The 23,590-nt window shown below is 41.2% G+C and overlaps 1 protein-coding gene and 1 long non-coding RNA gene across 2 annotated transcripts; one reads left to right on the top strand and one right to left on the bottom strand.

Moving 5' to 3' along the window:
• Positions 1-19,703, bottom strand: col1a2 (collagen, type I, alpha 2). Its single transcript, XM_020614246.1, is given in 49 exon segments — positions 1-1,064; positions 1,261-1,503; positions 1,623-1,807; positions 1,937-2,180; positions 2,324-2,431; positions 2,753-2,806; positions 3,022-3,129; positions 3,300-3,353; positions 3,516-3,623; positions 3,722-3,775; positions 3,989-4,096; positions 4,386-4,493; positions 4,649-4,810; positions 5,010-5,063; positions 5,421-5,474; positions 5,743-5,850; positions 5,996-6,049; positions 6,133-6,186; positions 7,007-7,060; positions 7,175-7,228; positions 7,362-7,469; positions 7,699-7,797; positions 8,116-8,160; positions 8,268-8,321; positions 8,556-8,609; positions 8,714-8,796; positions 8,895-8,997; positions 9,177-9,230; positions 9,508-9,606; positions 9,731-9,784; positions 9,897-10,004; positions 10,119-10,172; positions 10,342-10,440; positions 10,693-10,737; positions 11,171-11,269; positions 12,228-12,281; positions 12,573-12,671; positions 12,957-13,001; positions 13,363-13,416; positions 14,087-14,140; positions 14,254-14,307; positions 14,459-14,512; positions 14,674-14,727; positions 14,858-14,902; positions 15,151-15,207; positions 15,778-15,861; positions 16,343-16,378; positions 17,715-17,719; positions 19,492-19,703. Coding segments are annotated over 49 exon segments (4,038 nt in total). The 5' UTR covers positions 19,562-19,703; the 3' UTR covers positions 1-917.
• Positions 17,362-23,590, top strand: LOC109968175 (uncharacterized). The gene is made up of 3 exons (XR_002276059.1): positions 17,362-17,660; positions 18,597-18,734; positions 22,110-23,590. It is a non-coding gene; the product is annotated as an uncharacterized LOC109968175 (long non-coding RNA).

The raw sequence follows: 23,590 nt of genomic DNA, 5'->3' as shown, positions 1-23,590 counted from the left end.
TGTTTTGGAACATTGGACATGCTTTATTTCAGAACTTTTCACAATTTATTTAAACATCTCACATATACAAAATAGGTACAATAAACTTTGTGGTGTCAGTTTTTTTTTGAGAGAGAGAGAGAGGGCGCCTAAAAACCATTGAGAATAGGATGAAATATGTGCTGTCAGAATGAACACAGGCTGTGGGATAATGAGAGTTAAAAAAGCCTTAAAAAACAAACAAACAAACAAACAAACAAAAAAAAACCTTCTAGACAAACAAAACAAAATAAGAAATAAAACAAAGACCAGACATCAGGTTTGGGAACATTCCACCTGCTTAAAGTGAGAGAGTATCAGGGGACGAATGCAAGACTCCTCAAATGTCAATACAAAGTAATACAGTAAAAAAGTGGTTTTGCTCCACAGCTGCATATTAGCACCATAGATCTCTGCTTCAAGTAAATGAGCACCTTCCGATATGGGACAAAGCTTGAAGCATTAGAAGTCTTAACATCTCGGTTGTGGACCCAGGGTTTGTCTATAGTATTTTCTTTAGGTACAGGCATGAGGTAGTTTAAACCTTTTCATGGAAATTGTGGTTTTAAACCTCCTCTTTGGAAGATATACAAAGACCACAAAGTGATGCATACTTTCAGCGTTTTTATTACACTTCTTTTATTTTTTACAAAAGGATGACATGATGTCCCACAACAAGGTGTTTTCCCGCGTTCCTTTGGGTTGCTGTATTAATTTGCATTGCACAAACGCTCCATTCAGTCTGTTCAGTCCTCTCCGATAGTTGCCCATCTTAAGCAAGTGGATGTGCAGAGAGAGATCAGCATTCAGTATTAAAAAAAAACAACACAGAAAAAAGGGCAGAGATTTTGTTTTTTCGTTCTTTCTCTCTTGGTGGTGTTAATTTATCGTGAGTCTATTCATTTGAAACAGACTGGGCCAATGTCCAAACCAAGTTCCTGATCAGCTCCACCAATGTCCAAAGGTGCAATGTCGAGGATGGGCAGGCGAGATGGTTTATTTGTTCTGTACTCAATCACTGTCTTGCTCCACTCACCAGTGTGTCTCTGCAGGGATAGGTATGAAAGGAGAGAATTTCAGAATAGCATAATGTGTAAATCACACAGCTCTTAGACAGCTCTGTCTCATCACACCAAAACTGCTAACATTTTACAATTTATAAACACAATATGGAAAAATAAAACTGAAACAAATGTGGTAACATGGAAATGAAGCTAACTGAAGAAGCAAAGAACTACTTACAGTGCAGCCATCCTCCAGCACAGAGTAGGTGAAGCGGCTGTTGCCCTCGGCCCTCAGCTCTACATCATTGGAGCCCTGGAGCACCACAGCCTTCTTCAGGTTGCCGCTCTCACCGTCCATGTAGGCAATACTGTTCTTGCAGTGGTAAGTGATGTTCTGGCTGGCCTGGTTGGATAGCAGGCGCATGAATGCCAACTGGGTGGCCATGCTCTGGGGGCTGAGGGTCTCATCGTTGTAGGTAAACTGCCAGAAGGAAGGACCACCAGTCAACATGCTGCCTTGTCTACTCATACAATAACAGTGCAAGCAAACTGTGTGCAGTCCAATACAGATTTATTTCAAATTAAGCAATGCCTCCTCACCTCAGTACCACCGTTGATGGTCTCTCCAAACCAGACGTGCTTCTTGGCCTCAGTACTTCTGTACCAGTTCTTCTGGGCGATATTCTTAGGGTGGGCATAGATGCAGGTCTCGCGGGTGGTGAAGTCGCAGAAGGCCTTAATGGCATCATTGATGCAGCCCTGGTTGGGGTCAATCCAATAGAATCCTGCCATACAGGAAAGAGAGCAATTTACTCTTTTGGGGCCTTACTTGAACATAAAAGATCCATAAGACATCAAAACCTTGTTAAATGTTAGGATATATTATCCCCATGGTGCCATGCAGTTAAGCTTACCGCTGCTCCAGTCAGGGTGGCTGAGTTTGATGTCACGGCAAGTACGGGCAGGGTTCTTCCTGGATCCCTCAGGAGTAAGCAAGTTCTCAATCTGTGTGTTTAGTGACTTGATGGTGGCATCGACCTCATAGTCCTTGGCTCTCAGGGCGGGCTGATCAGCTCTGTACTCATCATATCCGGAGACATCATATCCACCACCAGCTGGGCCGGGAGGTCCGGGCAGACCGGGAGGTCCAGCAGGACCCTAACATAGACCAGAGAATGGATTTATATGCAGCTGTATTTTGATCTCTTGAAGATGCTTCTTCAATGTACAGTGGCATTAACTGTCCAGTTTACAAAATGAAATTGTGTTCAAACAGATGAAGACATTCTAATTGTGCTTACAATAGGTCCAACGTATCCAGGGGGACCACGAGCACCAGCGGCACCGATACTACCATGGGCACCAGCTCTGCCATCCTTACCAGAGGGTCCGTGGGGTCCAGCAGGTCCCTGATAAGGAGATCATCACATGACACATGTATGCATTTGGTGCTTTTTTAATCATCTAAAACAAAAATACAACACTGAATATTCAGAAATGTATAAATGTTCTGTACACTTCAGAAACATTGTCAGGTACATGAGATCTAAATGTGGTTTATCATATTGCAATGAATGTTCTTAAATACTTTAGCTGATATGGTAGCTACCCTACAGACCTAAAATATTTATGCTAATGTGTAAGTGTGAGAGTGGGGGCATGATGCCCCTATGGTACAAGTGGAAGAAGAAAAGCACTGATATATTTTAGTTATTTAAGTTTCCACTCACTCTGGGTCCAGCAGGTCCATGAGGTCCAGCAGATCCAGTGTCACCAGAGGGTCCCTGAGGTGAGAGAAAGCACATCATTGAATGTGAGTGTAGTCACAGCACTGATAAGACTTCCTGTGTGTGCACTGTTTACAGTACATTAAGGTGCTAATAAAACAGCCAACAAATTCTGAGTCTGAGTTTATGGTGTTAAAAATAACAGCATATATATATATACTGCTGTATGTTCACATTGCTTGTGTGCATCACAATGGTGTGCCATCACTCACAGAAGGTCCAGGGATTCCTTGGAGACCGGGATGTCCACGCAGACCCTTCAAGCCTCTTTCTCCCCTTTCTCCAGCAACTCCCTTCTCACCACGAGGTCCAGCAGGTCCCTATAATCACACAGTACAGAACATCATGTCACTTCAAAATAATACAATTTTTATCCTCAAGTTATGTGCTATGGATATGGACAGATATAATGAAATGGGCCTACTTTTAATTAGTCAGGTAACACTATTCTATGGGCTATTTTATGACCTTCCATGTATACTGTACTTACTGGGGCACCTCTAGCTCCAGCGGGGCCAACGGGTCCAGCAGGACCTCCTGGGCCCTGGGCACAAGAAAAGACAACAATAAAAAGATGAGTCAAGTCAGCCGGTGATTGTAGGTCAGCAATGTTAGGTACCCTAATGACGTAGTTTGTAAAAGGCAATTTCAGTAATGAAAATAAACTATCTTGCAGTCAGTCCATGTTAAACAGATTGGTGCATACAGGCTCTCCACGATTTCCAGGTCTGCCAGCAGCTCCAGTGGGTCCAGCAGGTCCGGGGGTACCAGCAAGACCCATGGCACCAGCTGGTCCAGGCTCACCACGGTCTCCCTAAACATAGTGGGAAAGAACACATGCAGATCAGATCATGGCACATGTGAGTGTATTTTGTATACAAGCATGCTATATGGAGTATTAAAGGGCATTACCTTGAATCCAGGAGTACCAGGACGGCCAGGAGGTCCATCGTTACCAGGGTTACCCTGTTGGTGGCAATATTACAGTTCACATAATAGTTTCTGTTATAACTTTATGTCAGGCTATTATGTCATTAGTAAGTGGCTTTCGGTAGGTATTACTGAGTTTTAACATAAATAATAATCTACTGGGCTATTTTGGTGCTCTTTCTTCAGCTGATCATAGGTTCCCATTCACAAGACACTGGACTACTAGTAATTGGCATGTTAAGTCCTTACCTCACGTCCAGCCTCTCCATGAGGTCCAGTCATACCAGGCAGGCCAATGTTGCCAGGGGGACCACGGGCTCCAGGAGGACCAGCAGGTCCAACTCTACCAGGCTCTCCCTGTTATAGAATACAGGGAAAAGGGTCAAATATAACCAAAGGCTTTATACTGTGTGTGATGCAGTATTTATGCAATAAATCTTTGACCTTCTAGTAGATCTTTTCTGTTCAATAAGTGACTAGGGGAATACACCATAGAAATTCAGATCTGGTTTGGACATTATATACTACAAGATTGTTGGGTCCGGGTTAGGTTTGGATGCCACACTTTCAGGCATGGGTCAGGTTTGGACAGAAATATGTGGCTCAATCTATGCTCTATGTCATAGTACAGGTGATTTATACCTACCAAACCACCAACACCACCAGGTGTACCACGATCTCCTCTAGCACCAGGCAGACCAACAAATCCCTGAAGTCCAATAGAACCACTGGTTCCAGGAGGACCAGGAGGACCCTAAACACACACAACACTTATCAGTGCATTGAGGATGGGGGGCTATAGGTCTGTAGGTGTACAATAGAGACATAAGCTCAGGTAGATTTTTGTGCTGCATCGTCTCACACAAATCGTATGTGTTAATTGGGAAAAACTAATAAACTAAAACTTACAGGGGCACCAGATTCTCCAGAGGGACCCTTATCTCCAGCTGGACCAGGTGGTCCTACAATACCCTGCTCTCCAGGAGGACCAGCAGGGCCAGAATCACCACGGGGACCACGAGGACCATCCTTACCACTGGGGCCAGCAGGACCAGGGGGTCCAGCAATACCCTGAGAGGGGAAGCGGCAGAGCATGAATTAATGTCAAATTTGAATGTGTGTTTGGTGCACAGTGATGGAAGGGTAGAATGTATGAGAATTAAGAAAACGGCAAAAGCTGTTGTTGTGTTTCATTATATCAGAAGCAGCAATAGAGTTTGCATGTGGGTGTGTTTTTAGGAATAATTGCAAATATACAACCAATACTCACAGCAGGACCAGCAGCACCAACTCTGCCAAGAGCACCAGGGAAACCAGTCAAACCCTGACATCAGAAACACACACAACCAAAGGTTATGCCATGAATGTGTGGTATCTGCATGTATCAGTGTGTGTGTGACCATCAGGCAAGACACATTTTTGCCTCATAGATGAAAAAAATAAATGAAAGAACAGAAAGTAGACAAAATGTCACATTTTGTCTACTTGAATTTCTGACATTACATAAAAGTGTCTGTTGATAACTTTGTGACGTTCCTAATTAAGTTTCATTATTACACATGTTCCTAAGATTTTTTATTTGAATTTCACATTGTTGCATGCTTGGTAAATTTCACTTGATATTACTGCAGAGTTAATGTTAAGAGGATTGTGTTAGTGTTGTGAGTAAATTAATACTCACAGGAGGACCAGTTTCTCCACGAGCACCAGTAGGTCCAGCAAGGCCAGAAGGACCCTAGATACACAGAAAAAAGAATCAGACACCATTCCATATCAGCAGTATTCATATCTCATCATAACAATCCTAAATTTTAACCCCCAGAGGTTTAAGACCATCTGAATGCAAAGCTAGTTATGACTTATGATATCTTCCCAATGCTACCTCTATATTGTTTGAATTCAATCAGCATTGAACCTTTCTGATAAATGAAACATATTCCAGCCATATTAGATCTGCACAGTGGTAAATATTACTATATGAATCCAGTGTAAATTGTACTAACAGCAGGTCCAGACTGTCCAGCGGGTCCAGCAGGGCCAGCGGGGCCAACTTCTCCCTTTACTCCACTAGGTCCACGCTCTCCTTTTGCTCCAGGCTGACCGTCAGCACCCTGTAGGGAGGAGAAAGAAAAGGGCAGGGTCATTATCTGGGCAACTGTGTGTGTATGTACAGTATTTGTGTGTTGACCACGACATCCTGCTGCTCAAACAACATCGGCATATATTGTACTGTCAGGTGATTGCATGCTATCTTACAGGGGGTCCAGCAAATCCAGGAGCTCCAGCAGGTCCAACTTCTCCACGTTCTCCCTGTGGACAACACATAGTCAGTCAGAAAGTCTGTTTATAATGTACAAAAAAACTGTATGTTGTGCTGAAGAACAGATTCTTACAGGGGCTCCACGGGGTCCAGCGGGACCAGCAGGTCCGAAGGCACCACTCTCACCCTGCAGGAGAGAAAAGTGAGTGTTTTTAGCACTGTTCCATCCATTAATTAATCAGTCCACCCATACATCCATAATTTCATACACATATTGAAATCTTTTTATCGCCAGTATACATTCTGTATTAACTTCTATATCTAGGCTAAATCAAGAATATAGAAAAATGTAACAAAAAAGGGTTTTACTGTGTTATTATAAAAATTAATTTTGGTAAATGTGAAAGCCAAATTAGCTAATATAAATAGACTTTCAAACCAAATTAGCCTATAGAAATGGTGATTCAAATGGAAATATTTTCAAGTCATTCCAAACTATTGTCACTGTTATTATCGTATACGGGGAGGTGACAGTGCGGTTGAAGGAAGGTTGAAGGTTCAAATCTCAGTGCCTGCAGTCACTGATGTGTGTTATTACCATCCCAGATTAAGCTGGTTGTGAACCATTGATGTAATATTATAAAAAAGCCATCAGGTGGCAGTGTTTAGGTTCTAGCTTCAGATACTATGCCACATTGGGGGCCACTGCAATTCCTGCTACATAGGAATGGGGGGGTACAAATGTATGGGACTGGCTCGATCAGCCAAGAGAAGATTTATGACATTGGGTTGATCTCAACAACACTTGTTAATGGTTTTTCTATTGTAAGTCACAGGTACAGGATTTATCTGCCTTCTGGAATAATATTGGTGGCAGCCAATATTAGGTCAAACCAAAGCTTCATTACATGAATTAATCTGTGTAACAGTGTACATCCTATATACATTCATTCTAATAGTTTCTGTTGTTAGTTGTTGTTTTGTGGTGAGTAATATCTATGCATTACCTTGTCACCATTAGCACCAGTGGGTCCAGGAGGTCCAGCTGGTCCAGGCGCACCCTAGAGAGCGGGAGGACAATAAGACCAAGGCTGTGGTTGCTATTCAAAGCACTGGAATGAAGTGACACAATTTTTTATATATCAGGTGCCTAAAGAAGGATTAGTTTAACTTACACGGGCACCATCTCTGCCAGCATTGCCATCAGGGCCTCTGTGTCCAGGCTCTCCCTATAGAGAGATAAGAATAGTATGGAAGGCAGGATGATAGAGAAGACAGACATACATTCTCATTAGCAAACCTGAATTATTTTGAGAGATAAACTCCTCTTTAATATGCAGCTGGAAGATTTTTTAAACTTACCTTCTCTCCCTTGGGTCCAGGAGTACCAGCTGCTCCACGCTCACCAGGCATGCCACCAGGTCCCTGGTGTCCAGGACCACCAGCAAGTCCAGCAGTGCCAGGCTCTCCCTGGAAACAGACAAGATGAACCATGGCTTTCTCTTTGCCATCAAACATAGACAAATGTATAAAAACACAGTCCTGGTGGTGGTGGTGGGGATGGAGGGGGGGTTGAACAGTTTATTGTTGGTTCTCTATGCAACATTTTACAGTGTACTCACTCTCTATGTTGAGGGATCTACTCAAACATTTGCTTATAACTTTACTTTACTTGATTATACCCATGGCATCATTTTACCTTGCCACCATCAGGTCCAGCGGGCCCAGCGGGTCCACGGGATCCCATTGGTCCCTGAGGTCCAGCAGCTCCTGCAGCACCAGAGTTACCACGCTCTCCCTGGAGGAACACAGAGAGGCAGTCAATATAATGTCTTCACCTATTATCAGCTTCTGTTTGGAAGAATGTGTTTATTTACACAGCTATACTTTTGAAGGTTTGGGCCTCTTACTGCTGAAAAATTGAAAACTCAGTGGGGTTACTGAAAAATAATGGGTCTTGATTCACTTTTTGCGACTAGACTCCGTAATTCTTCAGTTTGGAAATGTAATTTATCCTGAATAATGAATGAGGTCTGAGGGAGGCTATCTAAGTGTGTGAACTCAGAATAGCACTACATGTGTTCTGGAAAACAGAGGCATGGACAAGTGAACTTACCTTAGCACCAGCAGGTCCAGCAAGTCCCTGTTCTCCTGGGAGACCCTGTCAAGACATGAATAGTTGGTTAGACTGCTATTACTACAATTCCTGGTGACATGGTATGATGATATATCATGGTAGAAATTGGTGTTTTTTTGTGACTTGCTTACTCTGTCTCCAGGCTTGCCAGGCTCACCAGCAGGTCCAGCGGGACCAGGCAGACCCTGAAAATATAAAGCCTCTAGATTAGCACTGATTGAATCAACAGATAGAAGTAACGTTCCATAGGGAGCATGGAATTTGCTAACTTTTATATTTGGCTGTAAAAATGCTTCTGCTACTATGTTATTTCTTTGTTGTTGTTTTTTGCCTGAAGGGCAGTGACACAAGGTACTGTTTCCCTCCATAAAACTGCTCTGAATTGCTGATTTATATTAAGACAGATGATGGATCCAAACCTGGAAGCCAGGAGATCCAGCAGGTCCCGGCTCTCCCTTCTCACCTGGACCACCCTATTAGAGAAAGAGGGAAGACCACATGTGTTATGTAGTTGCCTGAAAAAGGGGAACTACCAGTGAATGAGGGCGATGCGAATGCTGTATACAATGATACTTACACTGGGTCCAGCGGCGCCAGCAGCTCCATTGTTGCCATCAGGTCCAGGGGCTCCCTAACAAAAAAGGAAGGAACATGATAATTCTAATAATACCTGACAATAAAAGAGTTCATGACAAGTAGCACAGGTTATGAAAAAAAAAAAAAAAAAATTGATATATTTCCGAAGTCTTTATTTCTACTTACAGATGGTCCTTTGGGTCCGGGAAAACCAATGTTTCCAGGCTGGCCTCTAGGTCCTGTTGGGCCGGGAGGTCCGGTGCGGCCATCTTGTCCAGAAGGACCCTGGAGGGAGAAACATGGAGTTCCACAGGAAGTGATTTACTGTATTCATTTGAACAAATATACCCATAAACATTACAGAATGAGACCAAATGAGATGGAAAAATATGTGTATGTTACAAAAAATTTACAAAAACATTTAGCAACAAATGTGTTTTAATGTGATGTTCAGGTTCACTTACAGCAGGTCCCTCCTTTCCTGGGGGTCCAGAGTTTCCAGGGCTTCCTGGGAGACCCTGTGGAGAATAAACACTTATCAGTCATTAAGCTACAGTATTTGTACTGCTGACATCTCAGGCTAACTGCCTTTCATCAAGGTCTTGGGTTTAATTGTTTACACACGTTAAATTCACATCAAACAATAGCTACATCTATTACAGCACTACTACGCATTACTTTGACACAGGCCTCTCCTCCTTTTGAGGTGTCTCTGTGATTTACAGGACTCAGACAATTTATACAGAGATCAGATACCTGTCACTGTTCAAAAACAAAATTTAGCAAAAGACTCACCCTGAGACCAGCTGGGCCAGCCTCACCAGCACGACCAGCATCTCCAGGGGGTCCACGAGGTCCAGCTGTACCAGTTGAACCACGGGCACCAGGCATACCCTATGAAACAGAGACAAAATGGTGGAAGGATGAAGTGTACAACTTTTTTGTTTTGTTTTTTCATCAGTGTAATCAAAAACACATTTGAGCTACAGCATGTGCCACTAATTTACTGAACACTTACAATGGGGCCAGTTCTTCCCTCAGCACCAGGCAGGCCACGGCTGCCAGGAGCGCCCTACAGAAGACACAAAGTCATTAACAGGTGATCCAGCTAACAGGACTATAGGTGTGGATCTGTATGGGTACAACACAACCTGTCAGAAAAGGTGATCTGGTCTGGTACTCACTCTAGCTCCACGGGCACCAGCAGGGCCAGTGGCACCAAGCTCACCAGTGGGTCCTCTCTTGCCTTCCTCACCCTGAGGTCCGGGGGCTCCCTGAGGTCCAGAGTTGCCCTGAGGAAGACAAAAGAGAAGATGAAGGCAAGGTCAGCTGTCAGGGGACAGTGTACACTAAAGTCAGTCTGGTGAAAGTTTAAATTAGTGAACATAAAGAGTATCTGAACTTACAGGCTCTCCTTTGGGACCGGTGTCTCCCTTGACACCCTGAACACCAGGATCTCCCTAAAACAGATGCAAATAAATAGATGCAATTAAAATAAGTCATCTGTATACAATGAACGTGAGTATTTCAATGTGTCTTCATATGAGGATAAATGCATTGCATGTACATCTACATGCCTCTAAGTGGATATGTATATTTTTATGGATGTTTGTGTAAATGTGTACTCACAGACAGGCCTCTAGGTCCAGCAGCACCCTGAGGGCCCTGGGGTCCGGGTCCTCCTCTTGGTCCGGGGAAGCCAGGACCGCCAGCAATACCAGCGGCGCCCTAAATGATGGACAGGTGAGCATCACTTAAGTAGCAGCTTAACCTGAGACATCATATTATCATGATATACCTTTAAATAATAGAAATAGATACAACAAGAAAAATAAATGTTCAGAGAAAAAATAAATCATGTTTTATGGTTGAAATGACTTCATTATTTATGTGCTGTGTGTGCAGCACTATAGAGGCCTGATTGTCATAACTTGTGTGGCCCTAGAGTGACTTCTAGTACACTGTAATTTAAGTACTTACAGCAGCTCCCTTGGCTCCATTCAGACCATTGGCACCAGGGTTACCCTATGGAAAACAAGAAATTATGGATTCTTTTTAACAAAAAGACTGAAAACCTATTGCAGTTTTACTTTTTTTAAGACCACAAGTGTACAAAAAGAATCACTATTTGAAGCCAACTGGATCTTTTCTAAAACTTCAGCTTCTAAAACTATTACAATATGGAATATGTAATAATATCACATATCACATTAAAACTAAATAACACTATATACTATGGCAAGGATTGTCTATACAGTAGATATCTATTATGAACTAAATGGTCATATGCATGGATGGCAATGGCAAAGTTTTCAAGTGCATGCAAACTATCTGTACCATAATAATATTGATGTTGACGATACACAGAAAAATATTGATACTTTCTAACCAGTCAGACTAAGAGGCATGTTTTTGCTAATTATTATTAAAGGGCAGGTTACAAGACTGGGATACTTACAGGGGGACCAACGGGGCCAACAGCACCATTTGAACCAGGCTCTCCTCTAGCTCCCTGAGGTCCAGCTGGGCCAGAAGGTCCAGCAGGTCCAATCTCTCCCTGTTAAAGACAAAATCAAATAATGTATCAATATTACCCTGTTGTTATTGGTGTTAAAATCAAAGTAACACAGGGAAATAAAATATTAACATATTTAAATAAGTTGTTGTTGTTGTTGTTGCCTTAAAGTATTAAAGTAGTCAAATGAAACTTTGGATGTGAGAAGTTGATACATAAATGGTTTTAATGAGAAAACTAACATTTGAGAGTCAAGTTTGATTTATGGTTCTGTGTTAAATCTACACAAAGCCTACGCTGTAGGCTACATGAGCATCTATACTGGTGCCTGGTGTGACTGCCTCACTTGACAATTACACCACCGAAACGCTGGTTCTATGCCAGTGTTGTTTTTTTGCCACTTACAAACAATGGGGACTGAAACTGAATGGACCATGTTGGAGTTAAAACTAATAGATGTTGAGCAGCAGTTACTTTTACTAAATTTCCTGCAATGCAGATAAGAGAGAAGACATGGGAGGAGAGGGTTTGTACAACCCCTGAACCTATGGAGGGGGGTTTTCCATGCTTGTCTGGCCACTGACAGACATGAATGAAGAAATGCGATGTAACCAATCACAGCTATTGATTTCTGCATCACCACAACATGTAGTTACATTTCTGTAGAGGTGCATGTCAGGCTACAGTGTAGAGGATGAGGCTACATGCTACCTATGCTGCACCTACAGCGTAAAACCATAAATCGAGCTTTATTGGAGCTGTTACAATGTGTATATGAGCAATTCCCTTGGGGATACTGTGTAAGAATATATTTGGATGGTAAGGAATGACAGTGCTAGTGCATCAAACAGGTTTAAAGTAAAAGGCATTACATGTTTCTGAAAGATGCTTAAACTGCATGTTAATAAGGTTTGTCTCATTTTGTGATCCTAAACATGAACCTCGTTGGGAGGTTAATGGCGTGTACAGGAGATGCAACAGGGAGTGGCATCACACCCACCTTGGGGCCGGGGCCACCGGGGAAGCCTGGGGGACCAGCAGCACCAACAGGACCCTGGGTAGAGGAACAGTAGACATGACATCAGGATATATGCCACAGAGATCAAAGTTCACATTAAGGTCAAGGGTAATTTGTCTAACATGAATGTCAGTACCTAGTCAAATTCAGTGACATAGCTGCACATATGTCTGATGCTGAATGTTATATTACACATGATTTATACATTAAAAAACAAAAACAATTGTGGTACACATTTTGGATTGATGAGACTTACATCTTGAGTTCAATATTTACAATGGAGAGTGAATTACTATATAACTAAAGGTTTAAAAGGCCAGTACTCACAGCAGGGCCAGCGGGTCCAACATTGCCATCAGCGCCACGAGCACCAGCAGGGCCAGCAGGGCCAGGGCGACCTCTCTCACCAGACAGACCACGAGCTCCCTGAAGGAACAGAAAACAAGAGCAATGAGAAAAATATATTTTCTGCAAATGGCAAATGGCTCATTTTGTAAGTAAAAAAAAGTTTTAAAAACACATCTAACATGTCTATGATAACTTAACCATAATAAAAGTACTGTATATCATGCATTTGTGTACCATATTCCCATCATTTAACAATGACTGGTGATGTTGATAATTGGTTGAAAGTAATAAGAATGTTAGTCAGATGGGCTACCATTATGGATATTGTGTGTAAATGGTGAGTTTGATTGATCAAAAGCTTACAGCCAGTCCAGGGCTTCCAGCAGCTCCATGGGCACCATTCTCACCCTAGAGGAGAGGCAGGAGAGGGTGGATTAAGGTGAGAAGGTAAATGGAGTGAGGTGGCTCAGTGTAATACATGTAGAGTAATAGGTCAGCGGAGAGGTTGAGTAGCAATTCAAGTACTGGTGATATTAAACTGATTTCTGGTTTGTTTCTCCTTACATTTTTCCTAAATACATGTATCTTTGCAGAAACTACAGGACATTAGTGTTCTCTTGGGAGGTTCTCAAAGTCTTCTTCATTAAGAGCTCATCAACTAAATACCCATAATTTTTTATGAATACACTGGCATCAACAATTAATACAGGACTAAGAAAAACTGGGCACTCAATAGGAACTTCTGATGTGGCAGTCATGATCTTCTTACCTTGGGGCCAGTGGAACCAGGCTCTCCCTTGCGCCCATCCAGACCACTATAACCCTAAAACACAGAAAGAACGTGAAGAATGAAGATGTTTCTAAAGCTTAGGCCTACCAGATATCACATAAATGCCAGTAGAATAAAAATGGTGGTGCATTATTCCAGAAATGAAGCGAGAAAATTAAGAGATGTGGATCAGCTTTAGCCAATCCAGGTTCTGAAGGGAATTAGTATGTGAATAAACAATTCATATGATTGTTTGATTTACCTATTCTTATAGGAGAGGAGACATCCAAAACCTCATATGAGAAATTGCTTTCATATAATAAAAGCATATCTATCATCAAAGGTGGTTTCAAAAAGAGGTTCTCATCCAGCTCTTGTTTACATGGAAGACACCATGAAGTGATTTCAAAGATGTCAGGCAATTTTTCATTTTACATAAGAACTGCTCATGCAAAACAAGGACTAAAAAATCTTCAGCCATTAGGAAATTTTGTTGGCTTGTTAAGAGACAGGAAGAAGGATGTTAGGTCCATAATCCCTCCCAGCAGTGCTGATTATGGGGCATAGTTCCCCGAAACACTTGAGTCAGTTTTTACACAGCACAAGCGTGTCTCTTCCTCCATTTTATTCAGCCTTGGGACAGATTTCAAGCCAGTAGGACTCAGGTGAGCAGGACTGAGAAGGTAAAATTAAGGTCAAGCACAGAAAAAAGATCAACACTCACTCTGTGTCCCTTCATTCCTGGAAGTCCAGGGGTTCCGGGGAAACCACGAGCACCCTGCAATTTGCAATAAAGAGAATATTACTAAGACAGATTCCATATATACTAATGCCTGTTCGTATCTGTTTGTGCTATGTGTTTGTCTTTATGTTTTGGTGAAAGCCTCTTACCTGAGGGCCAGGGACACCTCTGTCTCCGGGCTTGCCAGGTCTACCGCTGTTACCCTGTGAGGCAACAAAACAGATTTTACCATTTGACATTTAAGCAACATGAAACTATAGAAACAGCTCAGAGAAATCCCATGAAAGTAGGGAGAAACTTATGGACAAAGGCAGCCCTTGAAAACTGCTTGTAGAAACTCAAAAGTGTTCATACATCATCTCCAGCTTTGCCAGGGGGTCCAGGGGGGCCACGAGGACCAACGGCACCCTTGGGAAAGAAAAGCATAGCATTAAGATCACTATGTTCAAGATGACATCACCTGAGTAAGTCTGAGTAAGTGATCCCAAATCACTCCAGCTCTATTGACACAATAAACTAAAGAATCTTGAATATAAAATATAGGTGAATATTTTGGAGGATTATCTTACAGACTGTCCAGGCTCTCCAGGCTCACCAGCATGTCCGGTGTGTCCCTGAGGTCCCTGTTGAATGAGAGGAGGCACAGCACAGCCACGATATAAGGAGTATAACACATGTAAGAGTTGACTGTTATTTTGAAGTTGGTCAAGTTTGATCAAATCACTCTATAAGTAAAATTTTGTTTGCACTTACAGGGGGTCCAGGAGGTCCAGCAGGGCCTCTAGGTCCCATCATACCCTGAAAAGGATCAATTCACAGTAAATTAAGTTATTATAAATCACTTTGTCATGACCATTAGTGAAACTGTATCAGCATTGGTATTAAAATTCAAACATGAAATACATGAAACTTATCATGGACTATAATTATTAATTTGTAGGTAAGCATGCAAAGGCATATACAGAATAAACTGTACTGATAAGCATGGATCAGTGTGGCTGTCTAGAAATGTGTGCTGTAGTGTTGAGTGTGAGAGGGGTCATCACCATGGGTCCAGGGCCAGGATCAGGAGCTTTTACGCCATCATACTGAGCAGCAAAGTTCTATTGAAATTCAAAAAAAGCCACACATTAATTACATAAATATATTAAATATTATTTTTATATTATCAGGACTATTAGACAAAAAAGCATTCAGCCAGTTCAAATAACTAGCCAACAGTGGTCACTGTAGTTCCAGTAGCCCAAACCTCTCAACTGATTTATTTTTCAAAGTGATTTATACACTGCAGGCATCATACATTTTCAGGGTCTATAGACTTAGACATAAATGGTAACACTCGTGACCTAGCATTATGCATGCTTTATCTTTTACACAGGCCTTGGGGTCATGGGTAAAGGAGGAAAGGTCAAAGGTCACAAGCTTTCTATACATTATTATCAAGGCATTGAGGTCAACAGAATAAAAAAATAAATAAATCTGTCCTCACTGTATGGAATGTGCGTCAGAATCAGTAACATTTTGATGCTTGTCCTGCACGGTTTGCATCATATTAAAAGTCATATGGAAGTCCAATTAAGCCAATAATGCATTATCAAAGTTTTTGGACCACCTTTGCAATAAACTCTGTTAATCCAGGCTGGTTATTTTGTGATTGTAAACAGTGTACTTACTCCTCCGAGTCCAGGGGGACCAGGAGGGCCAGCGGGTCCAGGGAGTCCGGGTTTTCCATCTCTTCCATTTGGGCCAGGAAGACCCTATAAAACAAAGATGAGATCATGAGTAAACCTGGTGATTTCAGAAACTGCTGCAACTAAGTGACTTCTGTGAATTTTGCAGGAGCTGGAAGACTAAATTCCTGTGATTCTCAGTTTTGATTTCATAAATGAATGGATACGTAAATAAAGCTTAAGCACTGTTGTAGCAAACTGTGTTATTATAAATATTTTCAGCAGTAACGGTGAACTAATATTACTGTAAAAATCCAACTGGCAACAAAATAAGAGAGTTCAATTTACATAGCACCTATCATATCTGTTTGCATTATTATTCTCTAAACACTGGGCCTATGGGTGATGTAAACAAAGGGGTGTGGCCAGATGAGGTGAGAAGGTCAAATGACTACAACAAACACTGTGCCAAAGATGCAAATGATGTAAATATACGTAATCAAATACTTCTAAAAATATTTGGACTCGCTCATTAGATCCGAGGCAGCAGAGTCTCAGTTCAGCTTACCCTGTCACCTCGAGGTCCTTTGTCTCCTCTGGGGCCCTGCGGCAGAGAAATTACTCGATCAAACCAAAACACAGAGCAGATGGCTCAGCTTATTGCTTTAATCACATTTTAACCACACTAAACTATTTTGTTAGCAAATCAGGCCAGTGTTATATGAACTAAACTAAATATACTGAGACTATAAGCAAATCAAAAACCAGACTTATTGCATTCAGATGCTCTATGTTAATATCAATAAATGCATATGGAATTGAACTTGACTTTCCAGTGCAAGAACAAGCATCTTAAAATACATTTCACAGCCATCTGATCTCTCAGTCTAAGCTGTGCTTCATGTGTCTGATATGCAACAGTCCAAGTGATAAATGACACATGGCTACCTTGACTCTCCCCTTAATAGAAAAGAAGATAAATAAATGTAAGATTTATTTATTCAGTCTTTTCAGGGTTTATCAGGTCATTTAACGTGTAGGCTATATCAAAGATTACGTTCATTAGCTCTGCATAAGCATAATGATAAGTAGTCACTGTAAAAAAAAAACAAAAAACATGCAAACATCCTCCAATACCATTGCAAAGGACACATAAAACATGCAGCTGCAGGAATTAAAATGAAAACACACTAGAGTAAAGTGCATGTGAGATAAATTATCAACCTAAGCACAAAGGTGCTTAATGGAGCAATATAATGAAGCCTCTCAAACAGACTCAGCAATCTCTGAGAAGCACGAGCTTATTATTCCATGGAACAATAAATGTTCGGAAATTTTTCCAGAACCACACTGCACCTTTAAAATGTTAAAATGCTGCTGCTGAAGCTGCAGGCATCATGTTGATAGGTTTTTAATTCTAGACAATCTCAAAAATGAGCAGGATCATTTCAACAAACAAGTTTTTAGTAAGAGGGGGCTCAGTTTCATTAATTCATGAATTTAGTTTTTTTTTTTGTTTGTTTGTTTTATGTGAACCAAACATTTCAAATGTTTATAACTGGTTCCTGAACAAGGAGCAGAGGAAGGGCTCACAGTGACACTGCAGTTAGGGGCAAACCTCCCTCTGCCCCCGCTCTGCTGTCCTCAGAAAAGATCCTTTGTACCAGGCCCAACGGGTGCCTCAGCATGAGGGGTTTTAGCTTTCACTGACACAAACTTTAGCCAATAGGACCCTCACCTATGCATGGACAGGAAGGGAGAAAACTGCAGGAAATATCTTTGGTTCAGGGGTAGAAGTTCCTAAATAAAACTCTCCGCAATCGAGATTGCTCAGTCAAGAACAACACAGATGTCCGGGTTTATGTGGCAAAAGGCAAAGTGACAAGGTAAAGCTAACTTTAAGATATCTTGCTTTTGTTGTTGCATGCATGTGTACTAACCGAGTCTGTGACGTTGAAGAGAGGAAGAAGAAGAACAGAGAGAAAAGCAAGGGTGGGGGGAGAAAAGGGAATAATCTGTTAGAACATCTTAAGCAGTTTTGGAGCAAAACAGTCACCTGAAAAAGAAACAAGGTCATTTTCATCCATCTAAGTACTTGTCTGATTGTGTTAACTTCTTGCTACAGGCCAGGAGAAAGTATAGTTTGCTCCTCTGCATGAGAGAAAAAGTGTGGACACTGGACATTATGCAGAATTGCCTTCATTTAAAAAAATTCAAAACACACAATAAACATGTTAAAGTGCGACAATCTCATGTACCAAGAAAACTGTAACTCAGAGAACATGCGGTGTGACTAGAAATCTGGGCCTTTTTTGGTTTTCTGTGGGCCTCACACTTCATCCAGGGCAGAAACGCTATGTGAGAGTTTGGGACTTTGAGAACACAAGTACATTTATCTCCTGTATCTGGAAATGTTAACACGTCCTTGTCTATCACAGTCTAACTCTGTAGTGAATGTGAACCTTAATGTTCAATCAGTGGCATGCCAGATATTGAGGCTCTGGCTGCTAGCAGGCCTGAACAGGCAGTTTATGCCCCTGGGACAAGAATAGTTGGCCTGCTACTGCAAACGTGATAAGAACTACAGCGCTTGTAATGGTGAATGAATGAATAACACTGGTTACAGATGTTACATCACTTATGCTCTAACATTATTAAAAGTTGCCTTTTGTGACAGGGCTGTGGGAAAAGGGTACATTTTAACCCAACTGAACTTACTGGCTCTATTAAGAATTGTTAAATAGCTTCCATTATGATCATCTGATGACTGGATCATTCATTTGTGGTTGATGTTGCCATTTTTCATCTACACCTTGTTGCAGGTGGAGCTCAGCTGCCCTCACTGAATGTAAACCAGCTAGTCATGGTTGACTATGGCACAGCTGGGACGTCCCCATGAAGCCTAAAACGTCATGTCCAATCTGGACCACAAGGCGGCGCACCTGGATGTTCAAAGTGATGTGAGGCTATTTATTTCCCTAGTTGATGTGCTATAGTAATGAACAAGCTGCCAAGAAGCTTCAACTTACATGCAAATCTTGTAGTCTTATCTTTAAACTGTTCTGTGATTCTGTGATTTTAATGATGTTAAACTATACAAGCATTACCTGTAGATAAAGTCAAAGATGAAGTCACTTAGTTTAAAATATATATTAAATACTCAAATATTTTCTAGTTTACTGCCATTTCTACTTTAGCTCTGACAAACAGCTCAGGGTCTTGATGGGGGATAAATTTGATGCCAAGTAGATGTTTGCACTCATGGCCACCAGGGGGAGACAACGCAGTGCCTTCTAATAAAGCTTAACTCCCTGGACGTCTGGATGGAACAATGTGTACAACGCCCCAAAAAAGTTTTTCATCCTATGTCTAAAAAGAAATCCACAATTAGCCTATTTTCAAAACTCGCTAAGGACACTAAGGCGTCTACTTAAACGTCTCTTTCAGAGCAACATAACTTTTTTTCAGCAGTGTAACTTCTCCCTTTAGAAACTAATGGAATGATAATAATTGTATCCTTGAGGAGTTGGGCGGGGGGGACAAGTGAAGAATCCTCTGTACGAGCTCAGTCCGATGAGCTTAATTCAGCAGTGCTCTGAGCTGTCTTCAGGTTGACTTTGATGTAAGTCCCAAACAAAAGCCAAGCGCAAGATCCTCAAGCAGTGGGACTCGAAAAAGCATATCCATCACAGAAAAAGAGCAGATAATCAAACTTACATTGACATGATGCTAGGTATGAAGTTACTGCAAGCAGCAACAGAATCCGAGTATCCACAAAGCTGAGCATGTCTAAGCAGACATGCAGACTCCTTGTGCTGCTGAGCCCCTGTTTTTAAACCACCTTCAAGCAGGCATACAGTTGTGGTGACGCGAGTAACTCCAAACTTAGCAGAAACCTGCTGCCGTGATGCTAGAATAATAAAGTTCTATCAGGCCTATTTATACGGCAGGAGGGTCCCTGGTCTGCGTGTCAAAAGTCAGCCCACCGGCCAATGAGAGAGGAGAAACCCAATCTGACTTCCATCCCTCTGCAGCTCAGAGTCGGTCATGTGGTCCTGCATCTCCCAGCCTCCTCTCCACCAGAAACCGTTTGGCAAAGCGTTGACTTTGATGACGAGTGCAACGTTTTAATTAGGTCCATTCTTTTTGAGGACGTGGACAGCGTCGAGGTTTAAAAGGGAGAAGAAGGCCTAAGATTTTTCCCTCTTTTACAAGCTGCAGCGAATCTGGAGTGTCAGCAGGCGTCTGGTGTTAAACCTTGCGCGCAGTTTAGGTTTGTGCGTAAAAAATGCCCCGGTTAGAGCGCATCGATCGGCATTAATTGGCATAAGGATCATCTGAGCCTTCTCATGCTTTGGATTTAATAGGCAAAATAACCTTAAGATAATTTAGAATCATGTACTGAATTGTTGTTGATCTCTTATTGTATTTGAATTTAAATTGATTTATTTTATGCCATTTTTACGCGCAGATTTACTGAAAAAAAAAAAACAAGAAGAGAACCCAACCTTATTTTTCATTTTTGTGAGATATTCTAAGGGCATTCTGGTTTGTATAGTATTTCAGTTTATTTCCATACAAGTGCAGACCATATGCACCACGTATGGCCTCAACAGTCTCCAATGATTTAAAGAGTTTGTAGAAATAAACCGATCTGAAACAGTTCAAAACATTTCCGATTTGTCTTAAAGGTTTGTTGATTTTGAACCAACAAAAAGCACTTAAGTCTTAACCCAGCAAAATCTTATCGCTGGAATTGCAGCCGCTTACATACAAGGCTTAAATACTGCTGGAGCTTCCCACTGACAAAAGCCAGGTGAGAAGTGTAAAGATCCAGCTTCAACTCACGGTCACCACCCCGTGCCCCGCATCTCCTACCTGCCCACATGACCAGACATGTCATACTACCACTCCAGCAGCACTCACTCACTTGGTCCTGCTGTATATTACACACCTATTGTCCATTCCAGTGAGAAAAACACAGAGCATAAACACAATCCTATAAGCATTTTATAGAGAAATGCAGTGATGCACTCTATATTTAAACACTTGCCATATTTTTATATATATTTTTTATTAATAGAGAACATCTATTGTTGATGGAACAAAGTAAGAAATGTGTTGTTGCACAGCATGAGCAGGCCTGTGTCCTATAGCACATATAGGAAAAGTTTCAGGACTACAACAGTGCAGAAAATTCATGTTTTTAGTTAAGTTTGTTGATAAATATCCAAATCAAATACAATTTTGTGACTTATAAAACAAACTTCCTGCACCGTCTTTTAAATAAGAAAAATGCTTGTGATCCTTCATTGCAACTTAAATCACTGAGATGTACCTATACTCCAATAGATGTGCTTAAATAACATTAAATATGTAAAGGACTGAATCTGACAAGCAAGCTGGTGTAGGGGGAATGGACAATCATTTAAATGCCCCCACTTTATACTCTATATAACTACATGCATTTACTGCAGATACATTTCTCTTACAGTTTACTGATATGCACCAAATAGCTGCTCAACTCTTCCTCTCCTGTTCAATGTTCCCTTTCATCATTCATTGTTGGACACTCCCTATAACTTCACCTCAACTCTTCCCTGAGTAAAACTAGAGAGAAGAAAAGAAGAAGAAGAAGAGGAGGAGGAGGAGGGGCAAATGAGATGAAATGTGTTTTAAAGATGGCAGAGCTCCCACTCACTGCAAAGTTACACTCTCATGTTTGCTGAGGAGACCAGAGCAGCGGTGTAGGAAATCAAAGATGGCTGCAAAGCTCCACATCATCAGACTTTTAGCTCCTGATTCAACTGTGTTTCACATGAAACAGTCAGTTATGTTTTTTCCAGTGACTAGTTGATCTTTGGAAACATTCAAAAACATGATTAATGTTTAAAACATTTATTAAAAAATTATAAAGTATGAAAAGAATTGGCTGGGAAGCAGATGAAAAAAACCTCAATTTTAACTTGACTTTAAAGGTCAGCAGTGGTTATTGTTGCTGCACTAGTTCCTTGCAACATCACTGTTGAAAGACTCAACAACTACTGCAAGTCTTAAGCCATTCAAACTTAATACAGTGGACACCTAGGAAACTATTGCAAATGGATCTAGCAGAAGTAACCCAGTCACAGTCCAACAACTTTTGAACAGAGTCAAAGGACCAAAGGAATGCTTTTAATTCTCTTTGTTCATGGTTTTATTCAAGAAATAAACTGTTTTCAGGGACAAAGAGTAAACGAGAGGGCAACAGTGTGAAACTAAACCAAATTATTGTTAAAGGTTTTCTGCTATTTTGAATCTAACATCTTGCTTTTTTCATCTGCTGTCTCCCATAGTACTGCCAGCTGGGCCTGCAGACAAATTCTTCCAGATGTGCTGGGCTCTGATTGGCTGCCTATGTTGCTTCCTCACTGACCTCAGTCACTGAGTCTCATATTACCTTTCTGATGCAGAAGGATTGTAGGTATAGTGAATCTTCTCATGTCAGAGGTGTCTGGTAAGAATGGAGTAGACAACTAGTCAGACTGGAGGAAATCAGATCAGATCAACTGATATATGTAACTGTATTACTATTGCATCCTTGATGGCAAAATGCCAGCATATTAGCTGATGTTATTATGTCATATTGTGGCTATGAATTGCCAGGTAGATGTTAATACTTCAGCTGAAGTGATATGACACATAAAAAACACTGACTGGATATAAGCATCTTGGATTGTAACACATTAATGTACAATATGCAAATGTTCTGAGTGGGATTATCATATAATTATCATATATATATAATCTCAAATATAAAACATATCATAGTGAAAGCTCAGTTTATCTTGCCATTTTAAATGTCCATAATATCAAAGCTCAGATAAATGTTCCACATGATGGTACTATTTGTGGTAATATTCTTGATTCACTTTTGCTATGGTTGTTATGTGAGTCTCACTGTCATTGGCATCTTGGAATGAACTCTTGTGAATGCTTTGCACAAAACAACCCAGCTTTATAAAATTTTTAATAAGGCCACCATAAGCTTCCAGGTCAGCCCTCCTTGATATAGATTTTATGTCTTTGAAACTATTATTTGAAAGAATATTCCTTAAATTCCTTCATTTAAAGCTAATTTCCTTTAACTTTGCTGGGTGTTTCATGCATGTTTTCAGCGTGACCCCAAGCAATCATGCACCCGCTTTTGTGGATGTTAAAACGTGTTTCTAAGGTAAAACTAAGTGACAAGTTTAGTTATGCAACCCACACACACAGACACTAGCAACTGTCTGTAGAGGAGGATGAGCGCTGGACAGAGTTAGTGATTAAAGAGGAGGAGCACACACACATACACATCTATGCTCTTTTAACTGAGTAAAGTAAAGAGAGAAAAAGATTTTAAATGGTTGAAGGAAGCAGAGAATGATGCAGAAAAAGGTTCAGATACACTGCCCTCTGTGACACTCGCACACACACACACACACACACAGAGGCACTAATTAAACAGGGCACTGTGCAGACACGTGCAGAGGCAGCAGACATTTGCAGGAGTGGTTGAGGTTTTCAAATTGCAGCCTATATTCCAGCTGGTTTCTTCTCTTTCTTTGCTCTGAAAACTGGTGCTCCCTCTCCCTGCTCCACTGTGCTCTACTTTGATCTGCTACACTCCTCCACGCTCTGCCCAGCTCTTCAGATATTTTGTCATGAAATTACAAGAAATAAGAATGCAACAGTGAAGAATGCTTTATTTTATATCTGCTATTTCCTAATAGTTTCTTGCAAATAACTATGTAGTTTGGTAGGAATTACAGAAGAAGAAGTTCTAAAACTGATT

The sequence above is a fragment of the Monopterus albus genome, unplaced genomic scaffold, assembly GCF_001952655.1.
Source record: "Monopterus albus unplaced genomic scaffold, M_albus_1.0 scaffold143.1, whole genome shotgun sequence".
In the NCBI taxonomy this organism is placed as follows: domain Eukaryota; kingdom Metazoa; phylum Chordata; class Actinopteri; order Synbranchiformes; family Synbranchidae; genus Monopterus; species Monopterus albus.
Note: the sequence above shows the minus strand (reverse complement) of the source record. Positions and strands in the feature narration are given on the sequence as shown.